The sequence below is a fragment of the Vicugna pacos genome, chromosome 2, assembly GCF_048564905.1.
Source record: "Vicugna pacos chromosome 2, VicPac4, whole genome shotgun sequence".
NCBI lineage: Eukaryota > Metazoa > Chordata > Mammalia > Artiodactyla > Camelidae > Vicugna > Vicugna pacos.
The window spans coordinates 79,004,730-79,031,384 of record NC_132988.1 but is presented as its reverse complement, the minus strand read 5'-3'; the positions used below and the strand labels follow the sequence as shown (position 1 = coordinate 79,031,384).

Genomic DNA, 26,655 nt, shown 5'->3' with positions numbered 1-26,655 from the left:
TGGATTTATAGATTCTTTAGTAGGTTGCTCCTAAGTTATTTTTAGTATTACTGAAATAAAAATGTTTTCAACTTCTTGAATTGAGAAGTAAGAGTTTATTATTGATATATTGACATCATCATCATTAACTATGCCAGTGAGAAGTCACAGTCCTGTGAAACCAACTTTAGTTCACATATTGACCTTCATACTCATACTGTTACCATCAAAAGGAATTCTTTAATATATGGAAGAAGAGATGTGTTCTGAAGCCCGGACAATGTGACAAAACATTCTATGGAAATGTTTTTCATTCCATCAAGTGATGAAAGCTGCTTATACCACCAGAAGCAACTTGATTTCCTTATCTTTTATACTCTAATTATATATTTATTGTGATGAGCTGAATGATAATTTAAGCATCTTGTCAGTAAACAGTAGTATGATTTTAAATCTGAAAATATATTTTTCATTGAGATTAAACTGTATTTATAAATCGTAGCAGATAATAGACTATTCATTTTTCTAATATTTTTATAGCAGGTTACCTATTATAAAACACTTTTCGTGAATAATTTTATATAACAGACTCACACTGAAAGTAACATAACTAATTCAGTACTTGAATTCCATAGTTGGAAATCTGTTTTATATCAACTTGAAAAATTCATAGCAGCATCGTTAATTTGGTATGCACACCAACCGCACAGTAACAGCAGCCCTGTATTGGACTGTTGCCCTTTCTAGCATTAGATAGTTGATCTGTATTACAGCATTGAATAACAAATTTCCAGCTTGCATGTCAGGTTCTAGTATCTTGGCCTGCCCTCATGTTTCTCAACCCAAGTGCTTTTGTACATTTCTGAAGTCATATGGCTGTGGGATAATGAAAATATACACAAGAAGTGGTTATTTTCCTGATGAAAGTGTTTGTGGTCAAACCTCACGTTTGCTTTTGTTTTCTGCATAGCTTCATTATGTCCACAGCACTCCTGGGGGCTCGGGTTCTGCAAACCCACCGGTGGTCAGCACAGTCTATGCTTACGTTGGGACTCCACCTGCCCAGCGCCAGATTGCCTCACTGGTTTGGCGCCTGGGACCCACGCACTTTCTGGAAGAGGTTTTACCTCCTTCAAATGTTACTACTATTTATGAACTAGGACCAAATTATGTTGGAAGCTTCCAGGCTGTATGCATGCCATGTGAGTAACTTACTCTTTGTTCTTAAAGCTGTATAAAGCTTAACCTCCTGTGGTGTAGATGCATGAATAAGTACATGTGTGTGGCTAAAGCTGCACATTACATGTCTCTTAAAAAAGGGCCTTCTCCTCTCCTGTTCTTCAGCACGATACTCTCGACCACTCCTATTCAAAAGTGCTCTCCTCCATTGATCATACTGTCCTTTCTTGATCTTTGTCTTCGTGCCTATCCCTAATTTTCAGTTTCTCTTATAGGCTCCAAGATATAGGTGTATACTTTCTAACAGTCTACTGCCAACCTTCTTCTCTCTGTAATTTCTCTTATTACATGAAGCAGTTTGAAGTCTGTCTACTCTGGTTAAAGGAAAGAAGGATGAGTCTAGAAAACACACATGTATTCTTTAGGTTAGACCAGTTAACATCCATTTTCCTCGTCTTTATTCCAGCAGTCCTTTCTCCCAAAAGGAAATTGGAATCAAAGGAATTGATGTTAAAGTATAATTCCTTTGCAGTACTTTTTCCAAATGATGTCTTCCATTCTCTTGTTCTCATTCTACCAAAGTTGTCATAAGAGTTGGAGCAAGTATGTTGTAAATGGTAATAATCTTATGGCTAAGTAATTTCTTTCACTTAGGTTCTTGATTTAGATAGCATGAAATAATAGCTAACAGTTACTGAGCACTCAGTGTGTGCCGAATAAGTTAATATGCACAGAGGACATAGCTGTCTTGAGCCCTTCACATGTATTGTTCATATCCGCAGAACACTGGGACTTAAGTATTGTTATCGTCCCCATTTTATAGACGAAACTGAGCTGCAGGGATGTATAGGTCACATAGCTTTTAAGTGATAAAGCAGAGGTTCAGAGTTAAGCTATCATGTTCAAAACCTGTGTTACTCTGCCATGTTGTCTAGAAGAATAAAAAGAGGCATAAAAGGAGGCTCTCGTTGGGGAGGAGACCTCGTGGTGCAAAGATCATGGGCATTCCACTCATTTTTATTCCCTTGTTCCTTGCAACCAATGGAAAGTGTTTTGTGATTTGTTTGATAGCAGTTAAAACTCTTTTTCTTTACATTATGCTGCATATTAAGCATACTTTAAGAGCAAAATGTGGAGTGCAAAAGCTTTATGACTGGATGGTTTTCCATATTTGTAATTAAAGAAAGAAATGAAGAGCTATTAAACAGTTTTTAAATTTAGCTCCCTTATTCCACTTTAAAAGATTTTTCAGGTGTGTTCATTTAATGATGATAATAAGAATTAAAGGGTTGTGTTAGGATCAGGAGAAAAACTGACGATTTTGAAAAGGATTATTCTTCTTTTGAAGGTAAAGATGCAAAATCTGAAGGGATGATCCCATCTCCTGTGTCATTAGTGCCAGAGGAAAAGGTGTCATTTGGCCTCTATGCACTGTCTGTGTCCTCTCTAACAGTGGCAAGAATTCGGAAAGTGTACAACAAGTTGGACAGCAAAGCTATCGCCAAGCAGGTAAACAGAATGATTTCCCAGTAAGCTGTGCCTGGTTCTCACTGGGAAGATGTGCCAGAGCTTCCCTGTGGGCACCACCCAAGTATGAGTGGTTGCTAAAAAACAGTGCCTTTCATGTATTGTTTTGGCTTCTGTGCCTTTGAACTTAAGCCAAAACTTATTTAGATATGTAGTTTAATTTGGAAAAGTTGAGAATTTCCTTCTAAGTGCATGGTTTATATTAAGTCCAGTATTTTTCTTGGCAATTAAGAAATTGAACTTTAGGAGACTAAAGGAAACAATTGCTGTTTTTTAAGGCTATAACTTTTTTCTGCATAACCTACTAAGTGCTGGACACCATTTTGTTCAGGACCCAGCAGTAGGTAATAAAGAGTAAAATTCTTGCCTTTATTAAGATTCTTACATTCTAGTGGAAGAGACGGACAATAATAACTGAAGGAATAGCCTGGTCGTAGAGTGGGTTAGAGATGAAGAGTGCTACGTAGGAAAATACAGCAGGAAGGGGGAGAGAGAGAAGCTTACGGCTTTAGGTAGGATGGTCAGAGGAGGCCTCACTAAGAAGGTGTCAAGGCAGTGAACCATGAGTGTACGGAGAGTGGGATGTGTGTGTTACCCCAAAAGAAAAAGGAAAGAGACCCCAGTTCTTGTCATACTAGAAATAGAAGATTACCAATGGGAGATGGTGGGCGTTGTGTAGGGAACGAGTTTGTTTTTTAATTGAAGTACAGCCGGTGACAATGTGTCAGTTTCTGGTGTACAGCACTATGTCACAGTCATGCATATACATACATGTATTCGTTTTCATATTTTTTTTTCATTAAAGTGTAATTAGGAAAAGAAAAGTACACCTCCACGAATGGGAGACAGCTGATCCAAGGGGGAGAAAGCAGTGGTCTTTGTCTGCCCTTTTGTCTTATACCCTCGCTCTAGAGGTGGTCTTTTGATTGATTGATAGCTCTTGTCCCTGGAATGCTTAGCATGTTTGGCCCCTTTACGCGTGTCCTTACCCGTGGTGTACACAGAAAGACCCTTGGCGGGGGGTGGGGGGCCTAAATTGCAGTGGTAATTGTATCACAATGAACATTAGATCATGTTCGGTAGGGTCCTTCTCACTGCTCAACAGTTGGGGCTGTCAGGTTCTAACCGATTTCTTGGTGACTTAAAAGAAGTAAAGTCCTTGTACGCTGGAGGCGTGCATCCCGCCGTCTTCTGGATCATCCTCCCTCACCTCCACCTATCTGCCCAGTGTCCCCACTTATTTAACTACCTAACATATGTATGGGGCGGGGGGGCTTGCATTCCAGGAGTGTAAGTGCTGAGGCCCCGAGGAAGTGCATGGCTGCCACAGAGGCACATGTGGCTCCAACAGAACAAGAGAAGGCCTGAGTAGCAGGCAAGGTCAAAGTGGAGTCACTTTTTCTGATTTGGAGAAAACTGTCAGAAGAGTAGTTGGGGAGTGAGGGGAATACTGAGAATTACGTTTTGCAAAAATTGAGAAGTGTATTAGACATCTTAATGGAGATAACAGAGCCACTGGAAATACGAATCTGAGTTCAAGGGAAAGGTCTGAATGTCATGAGTGTTTGTACATGGTGTTTAAAGTCACGAGACTAGGTGCATTCACCGAACTGTAGATGTAGTTAGAGAGGAGGAAGGGTTTACAGGCTGGGCGTTCCAGTGGTGTGGAGCTGGGGAGGTGGCGAAGAACCAGCAGAGAACGCTAACTAAGCAGCCAGCAAGAAAGGAGAAAAACTAGGGTGTTGTAGAAATCAGTGATTCACTGTGGCAAATGTGTCAGAGCAGTCAAGAAAGATTAAGGCTGAGGACTGACCACTGGGTTTAGCAAGGTGAAAGTCATCCGTGAGCTTGACAAGTGGTTTTGGCTGATTAGGGGAGGCAAAGCCAGAGGGGAAGGAAATCAAGAGGCTGGAAGGAAACGATTTGGAAACAGTAAGTATTGACAAGCTCTTGTACAGAGCTTTGTCTGAATATGTGTGTGTGTGTGTGTGTGTGTGTATACATTATATATACATATATATATAATATGTGTATATAATCTTCTAAGGAACAAAAACTACATAAACTTAGTTCTACAGGTAGCAATAGATTTAGTCTACAGATTATTTTTGCTTTAAAAGTGCATTGGGTATGTATGTGCAAAATTTAACATTCCTTTTATGTGGATGTGTTTTACCCATAAACTTGGATAATTTATGTGACCTTTACTTGAATATGGAGTAAAGCAAGTATTATATTCACTAATCAGAAATACTGTGAGCAGGGAGTGATGAGAATCTTTAAACCACAACAGAGTTTCATTCAGAAAGACCCCTGAAGCTGATTCCTGAGACCACTTCACCATCTTTCAGTAGATTGTATTTAACTTACTTCCTGTGAGTTTCCACACCTTTGGAAGTATTTGCACATTAAAAAAAATGAATGCTCGTGTTTTTAATATTCTAATAAGGAGAGAGTAAAGATAGGTCCTTTTTTCTTTTCGAATCAAAATGCTCAGACTGTTCCTCTATAGTTACATTGTTTTCCTTTCTTCTCCTTCAGTTAGGCATCTCCTCCCATGAGAACGCCACTCCCGTGAAGCTGATACACAACTCAGCAGGACACCTTAATGGACCTGCGCGGACGATTGGGGCTACTCTGATTGGATACTTGGGTGAGTCAGGTAGATTTTGTCCTTTCAGACTTCTTTATTGATCTTCAAAGCTGCATTCACCTTCTTCGTTGAAGATGGTGTTTAAGTTTATATCCTGTGGTGCTGACCTATAATGTTCTTTCAGTATTTAGAGATTAATGTCAATCCCAGGCTCCAGACAACTTTAAAAATTACAACTTTTTATAAAATTCCGTTAACCTTTCCCCTCTTTTGTCAGCATGGATGAGCACTGACTGTATACTTCTATATAATTTCAAGGTAAATTTTATACTACATTTAGGGACAATTGTAAAGACTCAGAAATATTAATGATTGTTATTGCTATATGGTTTGGTTGCCGTAGTGGTGGCACTCATGCTTCTGTTATTTGGAAATGAGCTAGAAATAAGAGCTTCGGAGTGTGAGCATGTGACTCCAACTATAATAAAAGTCAGAGCTGTAGAGCCTCATACTTGTCTGCTTCAAAAGATTTCTTTTTTGGGGGGGGTTAGCTAGAATGTTGAGGCATAACTCCATCAGGCTATCTAAAATTCAAAACTAGCAATTATGTATTTTAATGTTCAAATCAGTACATAATATTGGTTCCTTTTAAGATTAACAAAAAGTGTTGGGCCAGTCAGCATCCTACCTGTTCGCTATCAGTCCTAGGCAACTTTTATTGTCCCAGGCATGTGCACATCTCCTAACTTTTTCTTTTTGACCATATTGTATTAATAAAAGTTTCCTTTATGCTAAGGCACATGGTAGTTTTTCTTTATTCAATTAAGCAAATATTTACTGAGCACTGACTGCTCTATGCCCTGTGCAGAGATACAGCAGTGTTGTGACACAGCAGGAAGAGCAGTGAATGAACAGCTCAGAGATTTAGGTTCTAACCCTTGTTGTGTCACTGGATTCATGCCAGACATTTGAGCTCTGGGGATGTCATTTTTCTTATCTATAAACTAGTAGTTCTGGCCCTAATTACCTTAGAGGATTGTTTTCAAAATCCAGTGCCATACATATTACAGTATTGTGAATACTGCAAGCCACACAGAATATAAAATGCATTATTTGCTTTATTTTTGAAAAGCTCAGTCTTGATCAGGAGGCAAATGACATTCAAACATAGCCTTTAAAAAAGAAAAAAATAGGTTAGGAATATACAGAGATGAATTTTTTTGTTTGTTTAATTGACACAAAGTTAGTTCCAGTACCCGTTCCCACATACTTCTGCTCTTGCAGGATCACTGATGTTCTGTTACTCAGACTGTGTAACTAAGAGCAGCTTTGAGCAGTGGTCAGTAATATGCTTTGTTTGGCTTTTCTGTAGGGTATGCTTCACCCCTGCCAGGTCGGCTTCCCCATCCCACTTCCCAGCTCGCAGAGTTGACGTGCTTTTGCCCTCCCCAAGCTTATTCTCCAACAGTACCTAGTAAGGCATTCTCCCTTTCCGCAGAAATACATCCTCAGGGCCTCGGTCCTTGTGAGTCCGAATGCTGCCCAGGGCACATCGTGGAAGCATTGGTGCTTGCTCTCAAGCCCAGGTCTTCTCTGCTCGCTCCTTTGCTCCCAGTTCTTCTCTGAAAGTATATACATCAGCATTTACTGCCTTCCCCCAGATTCTACCTTGAATTTTTTTTTTTCAAGAATTTCTCTTTTAGGCTAGAAGGATTTGGGGGGTTTCTTTTTTAAAGTATAATTTATAATTAATTAATATAATATAATAAAATATAATATAATTAATGAATATTTCTTAAGATAATGTATTCAGTTCTTGTGTACAGTGGGGAATCTATTTTAATTATTTTTCACTGTCTTTTAATCAGGAGTAAGAACATTTGTTCCTAAGCCTGTTGCCACTACTTTGCAGTACATTGGTGGAGCTGCAGCCCTCCTGGGCCTGGTGGCCATGGCCTCCGATGTGGAAGGGCTCTATGCTGCAGTCAAGGCCCTGGTTTGTGTGGTCAGGAGTAACCCACTAGCCAGCAAAGAAATGGAAAGAATCAAGGGCTACCAGGTTTGTAACCATAAAGCTTGGTCGTCACTTTACTTTGCATTAAAGATCTTCTAATTGTCATGGTTATTTGTTTTTTTCAAACTCAGAAAGAATGATACTGCCCAAGTAGACTTGAAAAGTTAGTAGTTTTTATTAAAAGTAACATTTCAAGTGAGAATGTGAGTTGTTTGTTAGTTTGGAGTTATTTTTCTCTGTGGAAATAGGGATTAAATGAAATGGGGTCATGTTCCCACTGCTGTGGAGACTGCCAGGTTGGGAGGAGGTCCAGAGCCCTCCCGGTCCCCCTGGTCTCTCCCTCCACACCCAATCGTCCTTTACCCGCTTCCTTACTCAGCCATGTGAGAGCCACTGTGTGTTATGTGGTCCCGAAAACTCACATGCGACTGAAAATACGCAGTGTTCATCACTTACATCTCTACTAGGTTTAGGCAGAAGGCTGCTTATGAGAAGAGAAACAGGTATTTGGAGCAAGATTAAATCCCTCTAGTGCAGATGAAGAGCAAATGCCTTCTCTGGCTTTAGCCTGAAGTTCATTGGCAGCAAATAAACTCTTTAGTGTTTTCTGTAGATTTAATTACTCTATTCTGGTAAGTTTTATTTTACAAAACTTTCAAAATGATACTGCAGCACTGTTTATCATGAAAAAAATAGGAATAATCTAAATGTTCCAATAGTATGAGACTGACTGATAATACTATAACCATTTCCTATGATAAAATTATAATCATGGAGACAGTATTGCAAAAGAAAAATCCTTTTGATAAACTTCTGTAGAGAAAAAGAGTAGAAAATTGTATGCACATGATGACAACAACAATTTAAATGTTTATATGTAAATTGAAAGAGTTTATGTAAAAGTGGATATTTTTATAATAGAATGATGGGATTAGCTGCTTTTCAGACTTTCTGTAATGCTATTTTATCATAATAAAAATTTAGAAATCAGTGTAGAAGTCTCAGGAATTGCTCTGCATAGGGTTCTCCAGTGTGTGTGTGTGTGTGTGTGTGTCCGTAGGATGATTGATAAACAAACATTTGGTATTGCTTTCTTTTAGTTGCTGGCAATGCTGCTTAAGAAGAAACGTTCCCTTCTGAACAGCCACATTCTCCACCTGACTTTTTCCTTGGTGGGAACTGTTGACAGTGGACATGAGACCTCCATTATTCCAAATTCAACTGCTTTCCAGGACCTACTTTGTGACTTTGAAGTATGTATAAGTACGCTAACTGGAAATATATAATCAATGAATCAATTTCTTATTCTGTATTATTGATAGAGTTAACTATTAAATAATCTTGTCTCTAAAACATGTTTATATTCTATGATTTTATGATGCTCATGTTAATGTCACTAGTAAGATGTACAAAATAGGGTAGTAATGGGGTTCCTTCTCCCCAGAGATGTTTCATTTTACAAATATCATAGAAGTGAAACAGTGCATTGCATATACATAACTGTGGCCAGTTCGCTGTTGCTGCTGGCATTATGAGAGGCAAACATATTTTCATCAAATAATTTTGATGGAAACTTTTCCTTAATAAATAGGAGTTAGACCTGAAATTTTAATTACTAGTAGCTGTTTAGTAAAATACTCCTTTCACCAGAATAACAAGATTTTTATTTCTACTGTCTTATTACCGTAACAGCTTCCACTCTGTCTTCTCAGATCTCGCATATCTTTCTCCATTTGATTTCTTGTTTGCAACACTTTGCACACTCATCATTATATACTTTACTTTCGAGACTGTGAGATTGGAGGCTTGGGGAGTGCAGAAACCATGTCTGTCTTCACCTTTGTATCCCTAAGCACTCAGAGTGGTGCGCGGCACCTGATGTTTGCTGTGATGTGTGGCCGTAACTCTCTTTGTAGCTTCTGTAAGCTCTGTCTTGTCAGTTATTTTAAATCTCTAACAAAGAGGCTGTGTGCCCTCATTGCTTTGCTGAAACTTTATTTGGAAGCGTATTAGCAGTCCTCTTGTAAATACAAATCCATGGCTTGTCCTCGGCTCTCGTACCCCCAGCTCTCAGTGGCACATGGCGCAGTTTGTTTCCCTCTTCTTGCATCTCTTAGTTCTTTGTTAGCTTTTGGGCATCACTCCCCTTGTTCTTTTATCTTTCTCACTGCTTTTCCTATAATTTTCTGATTATGGAATTTTCATTACTTTATAAAAGTGTCCATCTTCACTTCTTTATCTTTTCCTTTGTTGTCTTCTTTCCTTTAGATTCTCACCCAGGCCCATAGCCTCATCTCTACAGAGGCGACTCGCAAATCTGAATTTTTATCTTGACATTCGAATTCCAGACTGACTTCTAACTTCTTCCTCAGCATTTCCATTTTTATGTCCCAGCAACACCTAAACCGAACTTAACATCCTTCCCCAACTTAGTTCTTCCTTTTAACTTCTGTTTCTATTAATAATACCACCATTCCCCCATTCACTGAGGCTTGAAACTGAAAAATCAGCTTCCTCCTTCTGCACTGTTGATATAGTCCATATTAAGTCTGTAGATTCTGCTTCCACATTTCATGTAGTCTGTGTTTTCTGTTCCTCCTGCTACATCCTAACCCAAGCCCTAATCAGTTCTCCTAACTTATTAAGATACCAGTCACTTCTTTCTCCCTTTCCTATCCTGTGTGTTTTTTGACCTCATTCTTTCTAAGATGTAATCGTATCCCTTATTCAAAAACTTCCAGTGATTTTTCTGCACAATAAAGTACACATTTCTCAGCTTGATAGTCAAAGTTCTGACAAACAAACCTCTCATTCTTTTAGAAAACAATTAATGAATAGATTTGAGCCAAGCACTGGATTAGGTGCTAAGGGTATGAAAATAAAGGAGAGTTGAGTCAATGCCTCAAGGCATTTGGTCCATTAGAAGAGTGGAGCAAATAGACAATAAAAACTTGTGAAAGCACAGAGATAAAGGTATGTGCTAATTATTATGAGAGTACCAAGGAGATCTACTTAATAAGCCAAGCTTCGTTTTCATCTGGTAATTGATACGTTACCTTTAGTTTCAGATTTCTGACTAAAATTTAGTATACAAACATTGGAAGTTTAGTTGCTTTACAAAGTTTGGCTTCACTCTATCGTACCCTGCTCACTTTATGGCTTCAGATAGCATTCCTAGTAACCCCGAACTATAACAGTCAATAAATATTTAATTTACCCTATTTTTAGAACAGCCATTTGACAAATGTAAGTAAAATAACTGTAATAGCACCTAAGCATTTTCTTTTTTAGTGGTTGTTCTAGAAATTGCAATATACATGTGAAACAATTCAGTCTGTCCTCAGGTACATGATACCACTTTATCGATAGTGTAAAAACCCTTGTAACCGTGTCCTTCCATTTCTCCTCCTGTCCTGTGTGCTACTGTTGTCATACGTTTTACTGTGTGTGTTTATAATCCCCACAATGCTTTGTATTATTTTTGTTTTAGATAGTCTATTATCTTTGAAAGGCATTAAAATTATTTTATATTTGCCCACATACCACTGTTTATGGGCTTTTTTATTCCTTTGTGTAGAGCCAGATTTCCATCCTGTGATGAGTAGTGTGTCTGCCTGCAGAACTTGCTCTCACATTTCTTACAGTGCAGGTCTCTTGGTGATAAATACTCCCATCTGAAAAAGTGTTTTCCCTTCTTTTTTGAAAGATATTTTTGCATAGAATAGAGTTCAAGTTGATGGTTTTTATTCTTTTCATCCTTTGAAGATGTCAGTCTCTCCGTTGCCTGAATGTTTCTCCTGCCTGGGCTTTGTTGACCTTTTTAGGTCTGTGAGTTTGTCATTTTCATCAGGTGGGAAAATTTGTAGTCTTTATTTCTTCAATTGTTCCCCTCCCCCTCCCCCACCTGGGCACTCACCTCACACGCACACCTTTTTTGGACTCCAGTTAAACATATTGTTTGATTTGTCCCACAAGTCACTAATGCTCTATCTAGCAATATCTTTTTTTAGCATTTTTTTCTCATGCTTCATTTTGAATAGTTTCTATTGTTATGTCTTTAAGTTTCCTGAATTTTTTTCTGCAGCATCTAATCTTCTGTTAGTCCCATCCAGTATGCTTTTCATTTTGGATATTTTACTTCTTACCTGTAGAAGTTCATTTTGAATCTTGGTCATTTCTATTATTTTTTCTCATCATGTTCATATTTTTGTTACATTCTTTAGCATATGGAGCATATTTAGTAGCTTTTCTTAAGGTCTCAATAATTCTATCATCTGTCATTTCTGGGCCTGTTAATAATGGTTGTTTTTTTCCTCCTACTTATGGCTCGTGTTTTTCCTTTTTTTTTTTTGCATACTTGGTTAATTTTTGATTAGATACTAAATTTCACATTGCTGAGTGCCAAATTTTATTTTATTCTTTTAAAGAATATTAAGCTTTGCTCTGCCATTGCAGTTACATTGACACTTTTGAGACATGCTTTTAAGCCTTGTAGGGTGAGCTTTTAAAATTTTTAGTCTAGTGGTTATTTAGACCTACTACGAAGATATTACTTTTGAGACCTCTACCCAACTTTCCCACATATTATGAAGTCTCTACACTGGTTGGTGGGAGTGCAAACTGTTCTCAGCGCCTGTGAGTTCTAGGAATTGTTTGTTGTACTACTTTGCAATGGTTATTTCCAGTTTCGGACACACAGGAGATTCCTGCCATTCGGTTATTGTATTCAGCATATAGCATTCAGTATTCATTCTATTCAGTATATTGTATTCAGTAATTGTAATTAGTCATTGATTCCAGGGACATTTTCTATAGATCTTGCCTTTCTAGTTGGTTACTCTAGGAGGGTAATTTCCATAGCAATTATCCCTTTATGAACAGAACCAGCAGTCCTATATCCAAGCAGTTTTAGAGGGCTACAACAAGTAAAAACTAATAAAGTGGTTACATTCATTTAATTATGTAAGTGGAATAAGTTCTGTGCACTGTTTGTGTTTGTTGGATTGGAATTTGGTGTAGTTTTTTAACCTTAAATATACTGTTCTTTATTTTGATTATAGGTCTGGCTCCATGCACCGTATGAACTTCATCTTTCCTTATTTGAACACTTTATTGAGCTGCTCACAGAGTCCAGGTATTAGTTAATACCTAAATAGTTGTTCGCTTACAGAAGAGATGCTAGTACAGTAGATAAAATCTTCTTTCTCTTACAGTGAAGCTTCAAAGAACGCCAAGTTAATGAGGGAATTCCAGCTAATCCCAAAGTTGTTACTGACTCTTCGAGATATGTCTTTATCCCAGCCTACCATCGCTGCCATTAGTAACGTGCTGAGCTTCTTACTGCAGGGTTTTCCCAGCAGCAACGATCTGCTCAGGTAGTAAAAACTTACACGTTTTTCTGTCTGTTAACTGAAAGTACCATTAAGGTTAAGATGATTGAGATGAATATAATTGGTTCCTATGCCTGCATAACATCTGTAAAGTTGATACTAGTCAAGATATTTAAAAGGCATGGAAAATATGCACGTATCTTGCAAAGCCAATTGTTGTCACTAGTGAATAATAGAATTGGGGTGAGAAAAGGTGTTAGAATTAGCCCAATGAGACTGGTTGTCCTAGATATAAGAGTGTGCAGTATTAGGAATTCTTGGTCCCCAGCCCTCTTCCCCAAGCCTTGCTACTTCTCAGGTGTGTGCAGAAGCACGTACACACGCACTTGCATGCCCATAGGGAGCCTGCCGTGTGTTTTATATTTGTTCTCTATCCCCCTAACTAAGGGTGATATTTTATTGTTGTACATTCAAACCTGTTATATGATGTGGCTATTATTTTGCTGCCAATGTGAAATGTGGCTTAAGGCATATTCATGGAGGGTCTGTAGACCTGTTCCAATAGTCACATGATGATCCTCATCTTAACTGAAAATGGAAGGGAAAAAACTAACCAAGGTGTTTTCCAAGTAGAGAATTGCTTAAACTGGACTTAATCATTACCGTTCATGTAATCGCTCAGGTGTCACAAGTGAAATCACACTTGATGACTGCAATACTCACAGCAAACTAATCTCTAATTGTTGTAACATGTAAGGTACTCACTTTTGTATTCAGTCACCTTGAAGGCATTCCCTCCCCACCTTAGGGGGTGGTCATTAGGCTTATTTATTTATTTTTTTTAGTGGAGGCACTGGGGACTGAACCCGGGACCTTATGCATGCTAAGCACGTGTTCTATCACTTGAGCTATACCCTCCCCCTTAACCTTGAAAGCATTGTTTTAACTTGGTGACAGATTTAAAACTGGAGTTTAAAATGTATTTTGGAGATTATCATTATTATTGGCAATATTTATTTAGCTCTTATGCTGGTACTATGATGATCACTTTGCTTAAATTATCACTGAGACCTATCAAGGTTTTTTATTTTTCTCTATATTACAAACTAAGAAATTAAAAGTCCTAAGGGGTTAAGCTACTTGCCCCAGGTAACATGGTTAAAAACTCATATTGCTAGGATTTCAACCTTACCTGTGTTTCCAAAACCCACGTCCTCAACTACTAGGCTACAGTGGATGCATATAGATAATGTTAGGACATTCTGATTTGGATCCTGCTGTGTGGTTTTTGAAATCATTTGGATTAGTGCATTCAAGGACTCATACTTCTGATGAGGTATATGTTTCCCCATATGTATTTTAAAACATTAGGAGAGAGAAAAAATACAATCTGTAACCTCTTTTTTCTTGTATTTAAAGGTTTGGCCAGTTTATTTCTTCTACTTTACCAACCTTTGCAGTTTGTGAGAAATTTGTAGTTATGGAAATAAACCATGAAGAGAAGCCTGACACTGGTGAGTCAGTTCTGGAGTTTGGAACCCAATTACCATGCCCTGTTTTCTTCTGGCACAAATTAGACCTGAATTATATGTGATACTATTATATTACTTTTCTCCTTAACATTACTTTTTTAGGTCTTTTTCAGATGCATTTGTCTTAGACCAAACTTCTACAATATGCAGAAATACAGAATTACCTACACATTTAATAGGGTGTGGATTTACTTTAAAAATGAAATCTTGGCGGGGTTGGGGGATTGGGGTAGCTCAGTGGTAGAGTGCATGCCTAGCATACATGAGGTCCTGAGCTCAATCCCCAGTACCTCCATTGAAAAAAAAAAAAAAAATATATATATATATATATATATATATATAAATTTTTAAAAAATACTATAAAAAATAAAATCTTTCCTAATTTGAGAGGATTTATAGCCAATGTTCCTTTAAACAGTAACTCATCCAGTGTAATTTCTGAACATTATTTGACTTTTTAAAATTTATATACATCCTTGAGAAACACGGATTCTTGCTTAAACGAATTGTATCTATGTTACTGTTATTTTCTGTTCCCTGTTAAATATTTAATAGTCATTGAGGGAAAGAACATTTTACTAGAATCATTTTATGTATGTATAGAATAAAAATAATTTAAGTTGTGGTTCCTAGGCCCATGACAACCACTTTCTTTTTTTTTTTTTTAGCTTGCTTTCTTTGGAGCGTATTTTTCCCACTGTTCTAATATATTTTTCCTGTCATATATTCTAGAATAGGAGATTTGCTTGGAAAGCATTGAAAGGACATTTTAGATTAACCTATAATTAAATTCACAGTATTTTATATTTGTTCATTATAATTTACATTATTAGCCTGTTACATTACTCCAAAATCATGTCCCAGAAATGATTTCCTTTAAAACTCTAACAACCCTACCTGTCCAGGAGTCCTCTTCTGTGTTGGCTCTGTCATTCAGAGCACGGCCTCTGTGGTGCTTCATGAATAAAAAGAGAAAGTGGTGTAATTATGTTTTTCGAAGGAGAAACTGAGAAATTCGAGGGGCTGACTCCTTGCAAATCATAGAGCAGAACATAAGGCCGGTGACCACTTAACTTTCTACTCATTTGGAACAATGTTGATATTTCTTTGGTGACACAAATTAGCAGTGGATGAGAAGCATAAAGATCAAATCAATGGATAACACTTATTTAGTGCTGAATATTTGCCAGGCACTGTTAAAGTGCTCCATATAATCTTAAAACAACCCTACGAAATAGGTTCTATTTCCACAATTTTACACAAGTGAGGAAACTGAAGCCCAGAAGGATTAAAAAAGAAATTTACCTGAGAGCACACCACTGCAATTGAACTCAGCTGGTCCAACCCACTTTCTAAGCTTTTAACCACTACGTCATTCTGCCATATGCAAAGATTATTCCTAAGTACCGAAGTAATATAAGCCAAGTAAATAGGAATTAGAAAGTGAAAGTACTATTAAAGTCTTTACAAATATATAACATATTTATTTCAAGTTCAAAAAAAGATACAGGAAAAATATTTCTCTAGTCCCCGTATATCTTACTGGCCATTGAATTCAGTAACTACAACTAGTGTTGTAAAAATTTTTTTGACAGGAGCGCAATAGTAGGAAAGTATAAATTAGCAAAATTTTCTCTTGATCTGTTAAGTTGGTTAGACGAGTATTCTTATCAATTCATTGCCATTTGAAAGAATAGAGAAAATCAGAAGCACACTGCTGGTCTTGTGGGGTGTATGACATTTTATTGTTTAATTGTATGGACTGGACTGTATTCAGTATAGTATGGTGTTCCCAAAAAATTAAAACCATAGTTTTTTTCTGTCAAGTAGTTCATGTAGTATTCAAGCTACACCTACAACAAAGAAAAATGGTTTGAATAATGCTGAACAGTGATACAATTAATGCAAAATAAAATAAGTAGCATGAAAGGGCAATGCAGTGGGGAATAAAGCACCAGTTTGGGAAGAAGGTAACCTGGAAATTCCTTTCAGAGTTCATTGTTTTAAACTATATTTGAAAATTATGGGAAGCATAACTGACAGTGAAAAGACTAGGCATCAAAACTAAGGAGAATCTTAATTTCTGTGTGGATTGTCATTTTACTGAAAGGAAATAATTCACATGTCAATTTAGGTTGCATGGTGTGCTTTCAGCAAGGCACCTTGTGAATGACCAGCCTGTGCCAGTTGGTGGGGGGGGGGGGAGTCTTGAGTTCCCCTGGGTGAGCTTGAAGCACTGAATTAGCATTTTAAAAGGTAACATTTAAAGGTAAAAATAGTCTCTCGCGCAAACAAGTAACCGTGGTAATTAAATTTTAGCCTGAGCTTCAGTTCTAGAATAAAGGAAAGAAGGTATGTGGATTGTGACTTATTAACCATAGCTTGTCAGTGGCAGAGCTGGGCCTGGAACACTGGGCCTTTGATCCCAGTCCGGGTGCCTCCAGTACCATCCCATTCGTAGAGAACCGTCAGCTTTCTGTCTTGCTCTCTTTCCCAGGTTCTCTTGTGCATTTGTGTGCCTGTTTCTTCCCATCTATGCTATTCTAACTTTCCTTTATATTATTGTAATTATTGAATAGTTTACGCTTCCTCTTTTCATTTTTAAATCTGTAAAATTTAACTATGTCCTTCAAAAAGAAAGTGGAAATTAAGGATTTGCATTGTTGTTTTGTTCCTGTGATCTCATTTGATTGCTTTCCCATTGGCAGAGGAAGGGAATGTTAATATAAAAAAAGGATTCACAGCCTTTATTATCATTTGTTTCAGTAATATCGAAAGTAAATGGGCAAATTTCAAGATTCCAAAGAGAAGTGTTGAATGAACCCCTTTTCTCATTTACTTTAGTGGAAAGTACTCCTAGAGAAAATGTTTTCTGAAAGATATGTTTCAGTGACATTTCTCAAACAGGGTTGGATAATTCACCCTAGTTTACATTTCAGGGCAATTTAATGTATTTATTTTCATTGTAGGAACTGAAGAAGAGTTTGGAGGTCTTGTGTCTGCTAATCTTATACTTTTGAGGAACAGACTTCTAGATATCTTACTAAAACTGGTTTACACATCTAAAGAAAAGACAAGCATTAATTTGCAGTAAGTAAAATCTTTTTAGAGTTAATGCTAGTAGTTGCCATTACTAGTTAATTCATAGTAGACGGAAGAAAGATTTCCACTGACTTTTAGATTTTTCTTAAACCCTGAAATTTATAGTATCTCAGGAGCAAAAGCTAGTCTTATTTTTCTTTTTAACTTGAGATCCTAATCCTTGAAATTAATGTTTTGTTTTATATTGTTTAATCCATCTGTCTTTCAATAGAGCCTGTGAAGAGCTAGTCAAGACATTGGGTTTTGACTGGATTATGATGTTTATGGAAGAACACTTGCATTCCACCACAGTTACAGCAGCCATGAGGATTCTTGTCGTCCTACTGAGTAATCAGTCTATTCTCATCAAGTTTAAAGAAGGACTCAGTGGTGGAGGGTGGCTGGAACAGACAGATTCTGTCTTAACCAATAAGATCGGAACTGTATTAGGTATGGATTCTATAGTTTTGTTTTGTCTTTAAATCTTATGTAAGCTTATAGTCTCCAGTTTATCTTATAACCATTAAGAGTCATGAATTTTAATTAATGATAGAGTAAAAAGCATTAAAAATTTTAAATCTGGCTTTTTAAATTGCAAATCAAACTGAAGTCAGAGACAAGATATTAAAATGTAAAAACTCAAGTAAACTTTTTGTGATTTCTTTTTGATGTATAGTTCCCTTTCTGATCTGTAAGTAAATATAAATTATCAGAATTGAATTAATAATAATCAATATTTTGCGTGTTTATTCTGTGCCAGTTACACTTTTCATTTTCACAATAATTAATTTTCATGATAACTCTATGAGGTATAAATACTGTCATATCCATTTTACAGGAAAGAAAGTGAAGGCATATGGGTCCTGTCACTTGTCAGCTGGGAAGTGTCAAAATTTGAATCTAGTCACTCATCGAAAGCCCATGCTTTTAACAGTTACGTTATATTGCTACTTAAGTATTTTAAGTTTATCAAAGTTTCAGCCAGAGTTCCTTATTCTCTGCTCACTGGCTCTATGCTGTTCTCAACGTAACTGAGCATTTAAGTAATATTAGAAAATTATAGTTTCCTATGTTAGATTCATTTGGACTGGAACATTTTTGTTCAAATTAATTATCTTATTTTGGAAAATACGTATTTAAGATAACTTTTTTTAATTACAGCCATTCAATTCTTAAAATATTTAAAAAGTATATTTGTCTTTATAACATTACATTTTAAAAATCGTATATAATTGTATTTTAAAATAAGCATTAAGAATAACTATTTACCCTGTTTGGATGGGAAAATTAGGGATCAGAATTTAATATGTAATTTGTTTAAAAAAAAAAAAGTGAAAGTATCAATACCTGGGTCAACCTGTGCTACTCAATCAAATATTAGAGCAAATGGTAGGAAGATAGAGCTACATCATAGGATTATTTTATTGTTATTTCACATGTGAAAAATGTCTGAAGAAGCTGTGAAATGATTTCTCTCAAGGAAATTGTCTACTTTAAAATATGCATTTTAAATCATCATTAAAGATACTTTTATGATCTAAAAAATAGATCACTATTTTGCATTGATTCTGTGGGAAAGATATAGCCTTACAAATGTTATTATTATGAAGAGTTTGGTAGCAAGAAATTTAGCTCATTGACCTTAATAATAGCTATTAAGAGAATAGACAATGAAAGGCACAATTCAGTGTGAGTTCTGCATGATGTGAGTTTTAAATGCTAGTTGACAGCACTGCTGCTCCTTGAAGGCCACAGTAATACCTGTTTCACCTAACTAGCACATTGTGGTTTGCAGAATTCTTTAACAAATGTCATCTCATTTGCCTTCAGGATTCCAGACACAGGTATATATTTTCTGGTATAAAAGTTACATTTTAAAGGAAATAAATCTAATAAATATAAATTTAAGTATTAATTTCTCTAATTAGAAAAGTAAGACTGTTAAATGCGTAAGGTTCCTGCATCAAATAGGAATATGTCTGAGAATCTGTCTTCTGACCGACAGTCCTGTCCTTTAATCACTTCAGTAATGTCGGAAAGGTACTTTTAACATCTGACGCACCTGGCTTCATGTCTTAGAATTTATCTGTCCTTCATTGGTACCTGCTTGTCAATTGCATGTACTGCTCTGGTTCTAAGAGAGAAATCTAGATATTTGAGTTTAACTTAGATTGGATTCAATTTAATGTAATTTCCCTGAATATCTATCTGATATGTATAGACATAGGTATTTATATAGATGCGTGTCTACAGCTATATGTCATCTCATTCTATTTCTCTTTGATCTGATGAACAACCTAATGTTTTTTAAAGTTTTTGTCAAATTTTTCTTTATAAAAATACCTTCCATATAGCTGTAAGTTGAATCTGAATCAGTGCTTAATTGCTAATAGCATACTAGATATTCCTTAAGATTATTTATGAGGGAAGACAGCATATGAGAATTTGGGAAGGCATGAATGCTAGCATTGGTTTTTATTTAGGACCTACAGTTTAATCAGAATTTGTTTTCTTATTTAATGTGTAAAATACCACTGGTTCTTTGATTTCTTAAGGCTCACACTTTTTTATATTCATGATTTCATTTAGAATTTACTACAGAAAAATCACCCAGTGTCCTAATGCAGCCAGTTTCTTAGAAATGTGGCAGTGTCATTAAGAAGGCCAAGGGAGGCAGTATAACGTTATGGGCTCTGAAATAGAGATAAAAGTCCTAGTGCCACCACTCATTAACTTTATGACTTTGAACAAATCATGTATTTTCCATGTTATGAGAAGGATAATACCAATTTCTAACTCACGTGCTCATTGTGTTTAAGAAATGAAATGATATATGAAAGAGGTTGGTAAATTGCTGTACAATTCGTTGTTAATTAGATGAACATACTTCAGAAGATTAATTTGTGTCACACTGAGCAGTTGGTTAGGATGAACTATGTAAAAAGTCACCTAGATACAAATTTCTCTTTAATTATTTTAAGTAGTAGCAAGTATATACTTGTTACTTCATCTTAGAAAAAAGAAGTTGGAAAAAACTGTGACTATTCATTTGAAATAAATTGTTTCAGAGTAAAATCAATCATTCATCTCTTGGTTGCTCTTCGCAAAAATTTTCCGTTGAGACTCTGGGCAACATTCATTCTGTGCTGAACACTGTAGTAGGTTTGGGGTGGCAAAAGAACTGAATGAGTTGTATCCTGAAATTACTTATGTAACAGGGGAAACAGGACTGCTAGAACATCTGTGCCACAAGCCACATCAGTAAGCAGTGATCATCTTCCGGCAGAGCTGTGGTTCTGGGACAGGCCTTGGGTGTCCACATGTACCCACAGTCCCAGTGGGCTCGGATTTGCTGTCCCACTGCCACGTGATTCTCCAACAGAATTGCAGATCATGTTGAGAGAAAAGATTTTTTTTTTATTCATGGTCTTGTCTCTAACTACAGTCGTAGGTCATTTAACGTCAATTAGTTTATCACGATTTTCAGGACAAAGGAAGTGTATTAACTATGTTACGGCAATCATATTTTTTAAGGTACATTTTTGTAGCATCCCAAATTCTGGCTGTGTTTTGAGTTTTACATCCTTCTTAGGGAAATGTTAGAGCTCTTTTGAGGTCATTCTTTTAATGAGTAGAGTTTATATTACCTCTTGTAGCTGACTGCCCCAACTAAGTAAAACTTTTGACTGAAAGATTAATTCAGCAGTTTGAGTAGTTAATTGCCTGTATTGAAGCGAATATTCTGGAAATGTCACGTACACTGAATGACTCCTTTCTGTGTTAATGTAGTCTGGTGATCGATCACTAACTGTGTCCTTATTGTTGTGTTTCCTCTTAGGATTCAACGTGGGCAGGAGTGCTGGTGGGAGATCGACGGTCAGGGAGATTAACCGGGATGCTTGTCATTTTCCTGGCTTTCCGGTTCTTCAGTCATTCCTTCCTAAACACACTAATGTCCCTGCCCTCTATTTTCTCCTCATGGCATTGTTTCTTCAGCAGCCAGTTAGTGAGCTGCCTGAGAACCTGCAGGTCAGTGTGCCTGTCATCAGCAGCCGATGTAAGCAGGGTTGCCAGGTAGGAATTATCTAGTAGGGTGTAAGTGTCATTACATTTGGCAAAAAGTCACCATAGGGTAATGGGTTCATCACAGTGAAACCAGCTGGTACCATCCCTTTCTCACATTTGGAACTTGATGTGAGACAGGAAAATCTGAAAACACCATAGAAAAATTTTCTGAAAGAAGTCCTTTGTCCCGATGTGGTCTTTCTCTCTTTTATAGTTACTCTATGTGATTATGTACGTGTGAAGACTTTGGATATTTGAACAGTGATCTAGAGAATTCTTTCAAGTAGTGTGATTTTATAGGAATATAATTTAATTTCTGTGGAATTAAAAATGAAGGAAGTATTGTGCATACCGTAAATTAATTGGGTGGGTATGGAGGGATTCTTGGTGCATGTTCTGACTAGAAAAATGCTTTTAAATTCTTAATGATAGACAATGTCCACGTTAGGAGAACAGTAAAGCTTAACTGATTTCTAATCTGAGGCAGTTGTGGGTATCTATATTTAGCTTATGTTTATGACACTGCAAAGATGTAGAAATTCAGTTTTAAACTCAATTATACTTCCTTAAAAATGCTAAAATCCTACTCACATCAACTCTAGTAATTGACAAAACCTTTTAAATAAAAATACTGAATCTGTACACTTACATTAAATCAAGATATGGATTCATGCTTAGCAGAGTTTAGTTGGTTATGTAATTTTCAAAGTAAGTGTGACACCATAGTCATAAAGTGTTATATAAAACTGCTATGAATAAATCTCCTCAAAATGATTTTTACTTTGTCAAATCTTAATCTGTATGTAGTCTAAAAGTGAATTAGAACATTGCTGAGAGTGGGGAAAAAAAGTAAGTTCAACATACTTTTTGAAAAGAGCCTGCTTAAAATCATCAGTTCTTTAACTTCACCTGGCTAATTAGCAGGTATTTTATTTTTGTTTGCTTTCTTTAGAGAAAAAAGTAAAAAATGATGTTTTTAACATAAATACCTAAGATAGGATGATACACAATATTTGCTTTTTCTTACAAATGTGAAAATGAGTTTTAAAAGACAGATAGGAGAGAGGAGTGCTAGGTCTCTGGCGCTTTGCTCACTTTGGAAAAAACTAGTTCATTGCAAAGAAATTTTAGACTGTTAGAATTTATGATGGTCTCTACTGAAAAAAAAATTGACAGTGGTTAATCTTTATTCACTTTCACCTCTGCAGTTTGATTTAGATTCCATTTGGACATTTATCTTTGGAGTTCCTGCCTCCAGTGGAACTGTGGTCTCTTCTATCCATAATGTGTGTACAGAGGCTGCTTTTTTACTGCTGGGAATGCTCCGCAGCATGCTGAACTCAGTGAGTTTCCTGAGATACTGGTACCCACAGGGACTTTTTTTTTTTAATAGGAAAGTCCTTTGGTAACATAACTATTTACTACATGGTCCCTGAAACGTCAGCCTCTCTGTTTTGCTCCCTTTAATGTAAGGATGGACTGTGCCATTGTTAAGACCCTGGACTCAGGAGCTGGTTCAGATCCTAACTCTGGTACTTCATATATACTAAACTCCATGTGCCTCAGTTTCCTCCATATAAAATGCTGATGATAGTAGAATTTATCTCTTTGGACTGTTGTGAGGATTTAGGAGTTAGTATATACACAAAGCACTTAAAAAAAGTGCCTGGTATACAGTAAGTGCTTCCTAAGTGTTAACTGATACCGTTAGTGCTGTGAACTATATATTTCAGTGTATACATGTGTATAATGAATACGTATTGTAGTGTATGTCATTTGATAATAATGTTATTTGAACTTTTAAAATCACTTTCACTTAGAGATTTAAAATGTTATCAGTGCAGCTTTTATTTTGTATTTGTTTATGTGTTTTCTGTTCTAATTGTTTCTCACTTAGATTTGAAGAATTGAAAGAGTAATGGCAAAATGTATGTTCCTGTCTATTTTCCAAAACTACTCTGAATTATAACTTTATTTGTTTACACAACTTAGGATCACATTGTAAGAAGGATTATTAACTCAGCCCTTTGGATTACAAGTATCTGATGATTCTGATTTTAGTAGAAACTATTCTTATGCCATCTAAGAAAAGAATGTTGCTATTAAATGTATTAATTTAGAATGCTTTGGGATTCTGGTTTTGGTTTTTATTCATAAACAATTCTAAAAATCTAAGTTAAAAAAAGCCACTCTTGGGGCAAGTATCAGGAGATAAGCATTGTTTAAATATATTCTTTTTTGTTACTTTTTTATCGTCATCATCATCATCATTGTTGTAATGCTTTTAAAGGAAAAATAACTCCTGTGTGTCTCCTTTACTCAGTATGCTACTACAGCACTACTTTACTTCTGATTCTTCTGGTCACCAAGTATGTGGGAGGCTTTGCCACACCAGCTAGGTGTTCCACAATTCAGTTCAGTTCTGACACTGTCTACCTGGACATAGCATCAGGTCCCAAGGGTTAAGAGCTCAGTCCAGAAGAGTGCCCCCTGCCCCCCACTGACAAGTCCAGGGTAGGTTGTTACCTGTGCTTCTGACTCACCAGTTATAATCTGGGGGCTCCCGTGACTCAGGCAAACATTCTACATACTAGTTTATTATAAAAGGACGTAAGTCTGGAGCAGCCAGATGGAGGAGATGCCTAGGGCAGTGTGGAAGGGACACGGAGCTTCCGTGCTCTCTCTGTCCTGCCACTCTCTCAGTGCTTCCAGGTATTCACCAATCCAGAAGCCCTCTGAACCCTTGCTTTTGATTTTTATGACAGCTTCATTATATGGACATATTTGATTAAATCGTTGGTTGTTGGTGATTGAACTCAACCTCCAGCCCTTCCTTTCTCCCTAGAGGTTGTGGGGGAGCAGGTTAGGTCGAATTCCAACCTTCTAGTAACATGCTCAGTTCCCCTGGCCAGCCTCCATCCTTAGACACCTTTCAGAAGTCGCCTGATCGACATAAACTCAGGTGTGGTTGAAAGGAGCTTGTTATGATTAACATAAAGACACATTTACAACTCATCACTTAGGAAACGCCAAAGGTTTCAGAGTCCCTGTGCCTGGAGTGGGACAAAGACTAAATATATATTTCTTACTATAAATCACAGTATCACAATTGCATAATGGTTAAGAGCATTGTTCTTACCATTCTGTATATGACGATGTGAGGCTCAGAAAGGTGAAGCAACTTCCCTATTTTTGTCTTACTCCTAACTCTCCGGCACAATGGAGTATGGGGCAGCCCTGACGGTAATACAGCCACATACAGCCATAGTCATGCTGATAACGGTGAATAATCAAAACCACTGACTCCAGTTACTGAGCTGTGAGTACTCCTGTCAGTCTCTAGGGGAACTGACTTTGTTTTAGCTTTTTTCTCAATTTATTGGCCTGTGTGTGGTTTATAAGAGAGTTCTGGACCATCAGTATATCCAGTTTCAGAAGAGTAGTAACTTTCAGCAGTGTCAGTCTCTAACGTGTTATTTCCTCTCTTGTCCCCGTGACAGCCTTGGCAGTCAGAAGAAGAGGGATCTTGGCTCCGAGAATATCCTGTGACCTTGATGCAATTCTTCAGATACTTGTATCACAACGTCCCAGACCTGGCCTCCATGTGGATGAGCCCTGACTTTCTGTGCGCACTGGCAGCCACAGTCTTCCCCTTCAACATTCGCCCATACTCAGAGATGGTAGGAAGGGGGCGGAGATCAGACCTGGGATGAATCTGCTCCAATGGTTAACACACTGTTTTTTGGCCAGTCTTTTAAGCTTCTGACCAAGTTACGGTTTCATAACTTTCAGCTTCGCCTCTTGCATCATTATCTGGTGTCTGCCTTCTTTGTTCCCCTAAAATAGCAGTGAACTCCATTTCCTGTTTTCATTTACTGCTAGTGACTTCCTGTTCCAAGTAGTTGTTGATCCTTTCTTGTTACATGTGATGATAGCTATGTGGATGTGAAGTTAGGTTACAGAACTCTAGTCAGACCAAATTTATTTCCACTTCATTCATCTCAGGAATTAAGCATCTCCTGGATTTAGTCCTTAAAAATTAATTCCAGGATTGCGTGTCTTTATAAAAAATGAAATGTGTGTCTGTCCCTTTTGTTCAGCTTTTTGTATTTGTTCCAATTGTTATTTTTCATATTTTGTACTAACTGAATAGAAAGTTATTAGAGTATAATCGTATATAATATACTTCTTTTGTCCTTTAAAACAAATGCAAAAGACAGTTTTTCCTCCATAGTACTTCAGAATTTAATGATGCTTCCACTCTACCATTTATTCTAGAGCCTAGAGTAAAGTCCCTTCTTTACGCTAATTTTTCTTCATGTATAAAGGTGAAATACTTTTTCTAAAATTGTGGGGACTTTTAGGAGAAAGACAAGAATAGCACATGACCTTAACACTGCAGCTTGGCTATAATTTTTAAATCCACATTTTTGGTAAAAACAGACTTTTAGTAATATCTCGATATTTTTTCCTTGTCAGCATCTTGTAACCTATCTTCTCGTCCTTTCTTTTTCTCTTCACTCAAAATTAGCACTAGCTTTGTTGTTGTTTATTTATTTATTTGGGTTTTTTTCAACCTGCAAAAATGTATCAGCCCTAGGATATAACCATTATGCCTGATCTTTACCTGAAGTTCTATGATGCTTGACTTCTCAGTAGATATGTTCAAATATGCAAATTTAGTCATTCTCATTTTATTACTTCATTTATTTCAAGTGCAGTTATCCACAGCAGAGATAAAATTCAACACAAAGCAGTTATATGATTAGTGGCCAGTCAGTAGCTTAATATTAGGAAGAGTAAGCAAGACATGTTGAGTAATCACGACGCGCGGCGCCCAATTACCACCCTGAAAGGAGGTCTCAAGTAAAGCGAAGTAAAGTACCTATTGTGTTGAATAGCTTAGCAGGAGGTAAATATTGAAGGAAGGTACTGTTGTGCTACAATTTGGTTTTTAGGAATCATGGAGGTAAAAATATCAAGTAAAATCGAATAGGACTAGCATATATTTCCACTTGACTTCATTAGGTGACTGATCTCGATGATGAAGTTGGATCTCCAGCAGAAGAATTCAAAGCTTTTGCAGCAGACACAGGGATGAACAGAAGCCAGTCAGAGTACTGCAACGTGGGCGTCAAGACGTACCTGACCAATCACCCGGCTAAAAAGTTCGTTTTTGACTTCATGCGGGTCTTAATCATAGACAACCTCTGCCTTACCCCTGCCAGCAAGCAGACTCCACTGATTGACCTTCTCTTGGAGGTAAAGACAAAGAAATGCCGTTACATCTCTTTTGCATGGTTTTTATAATGAGACTGTTAATGACCAAGCAGGTTTTATGTCAGATATCTTTCA

General features: G+C 36.9%; 1 protein-coding gene across 5 annotated transcripts in view; it reads left to right on the top strand.

The window, feature by feature from the left end:
- WDFY3 (WD repeat and FYVE domain containing 3) overlaps positions 1 to 26,655 on the top strand; it is a 241,446-nt gene that overhangs the window by 149,430 nt on the left and 65,361 nt on the right. For 4 of the 5 annotated variants that reach the window (XM_072942738.1, XM_072942743.1, XM_072942751.1 and 1 more), the window contains 14 exons: positions 950 to 1,181; positions 2,507 to 2,667; positions 5,227 to 5,338; positions 7,147 to 7,337; positions 8,393 to 8,545; positions 12,353 to 12,426; positions 12,506 to 12,667; positions 14,042 to 14,136; positions 17,124 to 17,244; positions 17,468 to 17,685; positions 21,074 to 21,309; positions 22,509 to 22,643; positions 24,801 to 24,980; positions 26,329 to 26,562. In XM_072942738.1, the coding sequence (XP_072798839.1) occupies positions 950 to 1,181; positions 2,507 to 2,667; positions 5,227 to 5,338; positions 7,147 to 7,337; positions 8,393 to 8,545; positions 12,353 to 12,426; positions 12,506 to 12,667; positions 14,042 to 14,136; positions 17,124 to 17,244; positions 17,468 to 17,685; positions 21,074 to 21,309; positions 22,509 to 22,643; positions 24,801 to 24,980; positions 26,329 to 26,562 (2,304 nt within the window). The remainder of the gene's footprint in view (positions 1 to 949; positions 1,182 to 2,506; positions 2,668 to 5,226; positions 5,339 to 7,146; positions 7,338 to 8,392; positions 8,546 to 12,352; positions 12,427 to 12,505; positions 12,668 to 14,041; positions 14,137 to 17,123; positions 17,245 to 17,467; positions 17,686 to 21,073; positions 21,310 to 22,508; positions 22,644 to 24,800; positions 24,981 to 26,328; positions 26,563 to 26,655) is intronic. The other variant, XM_072942722.1, reaches the window with a different exon arrangement.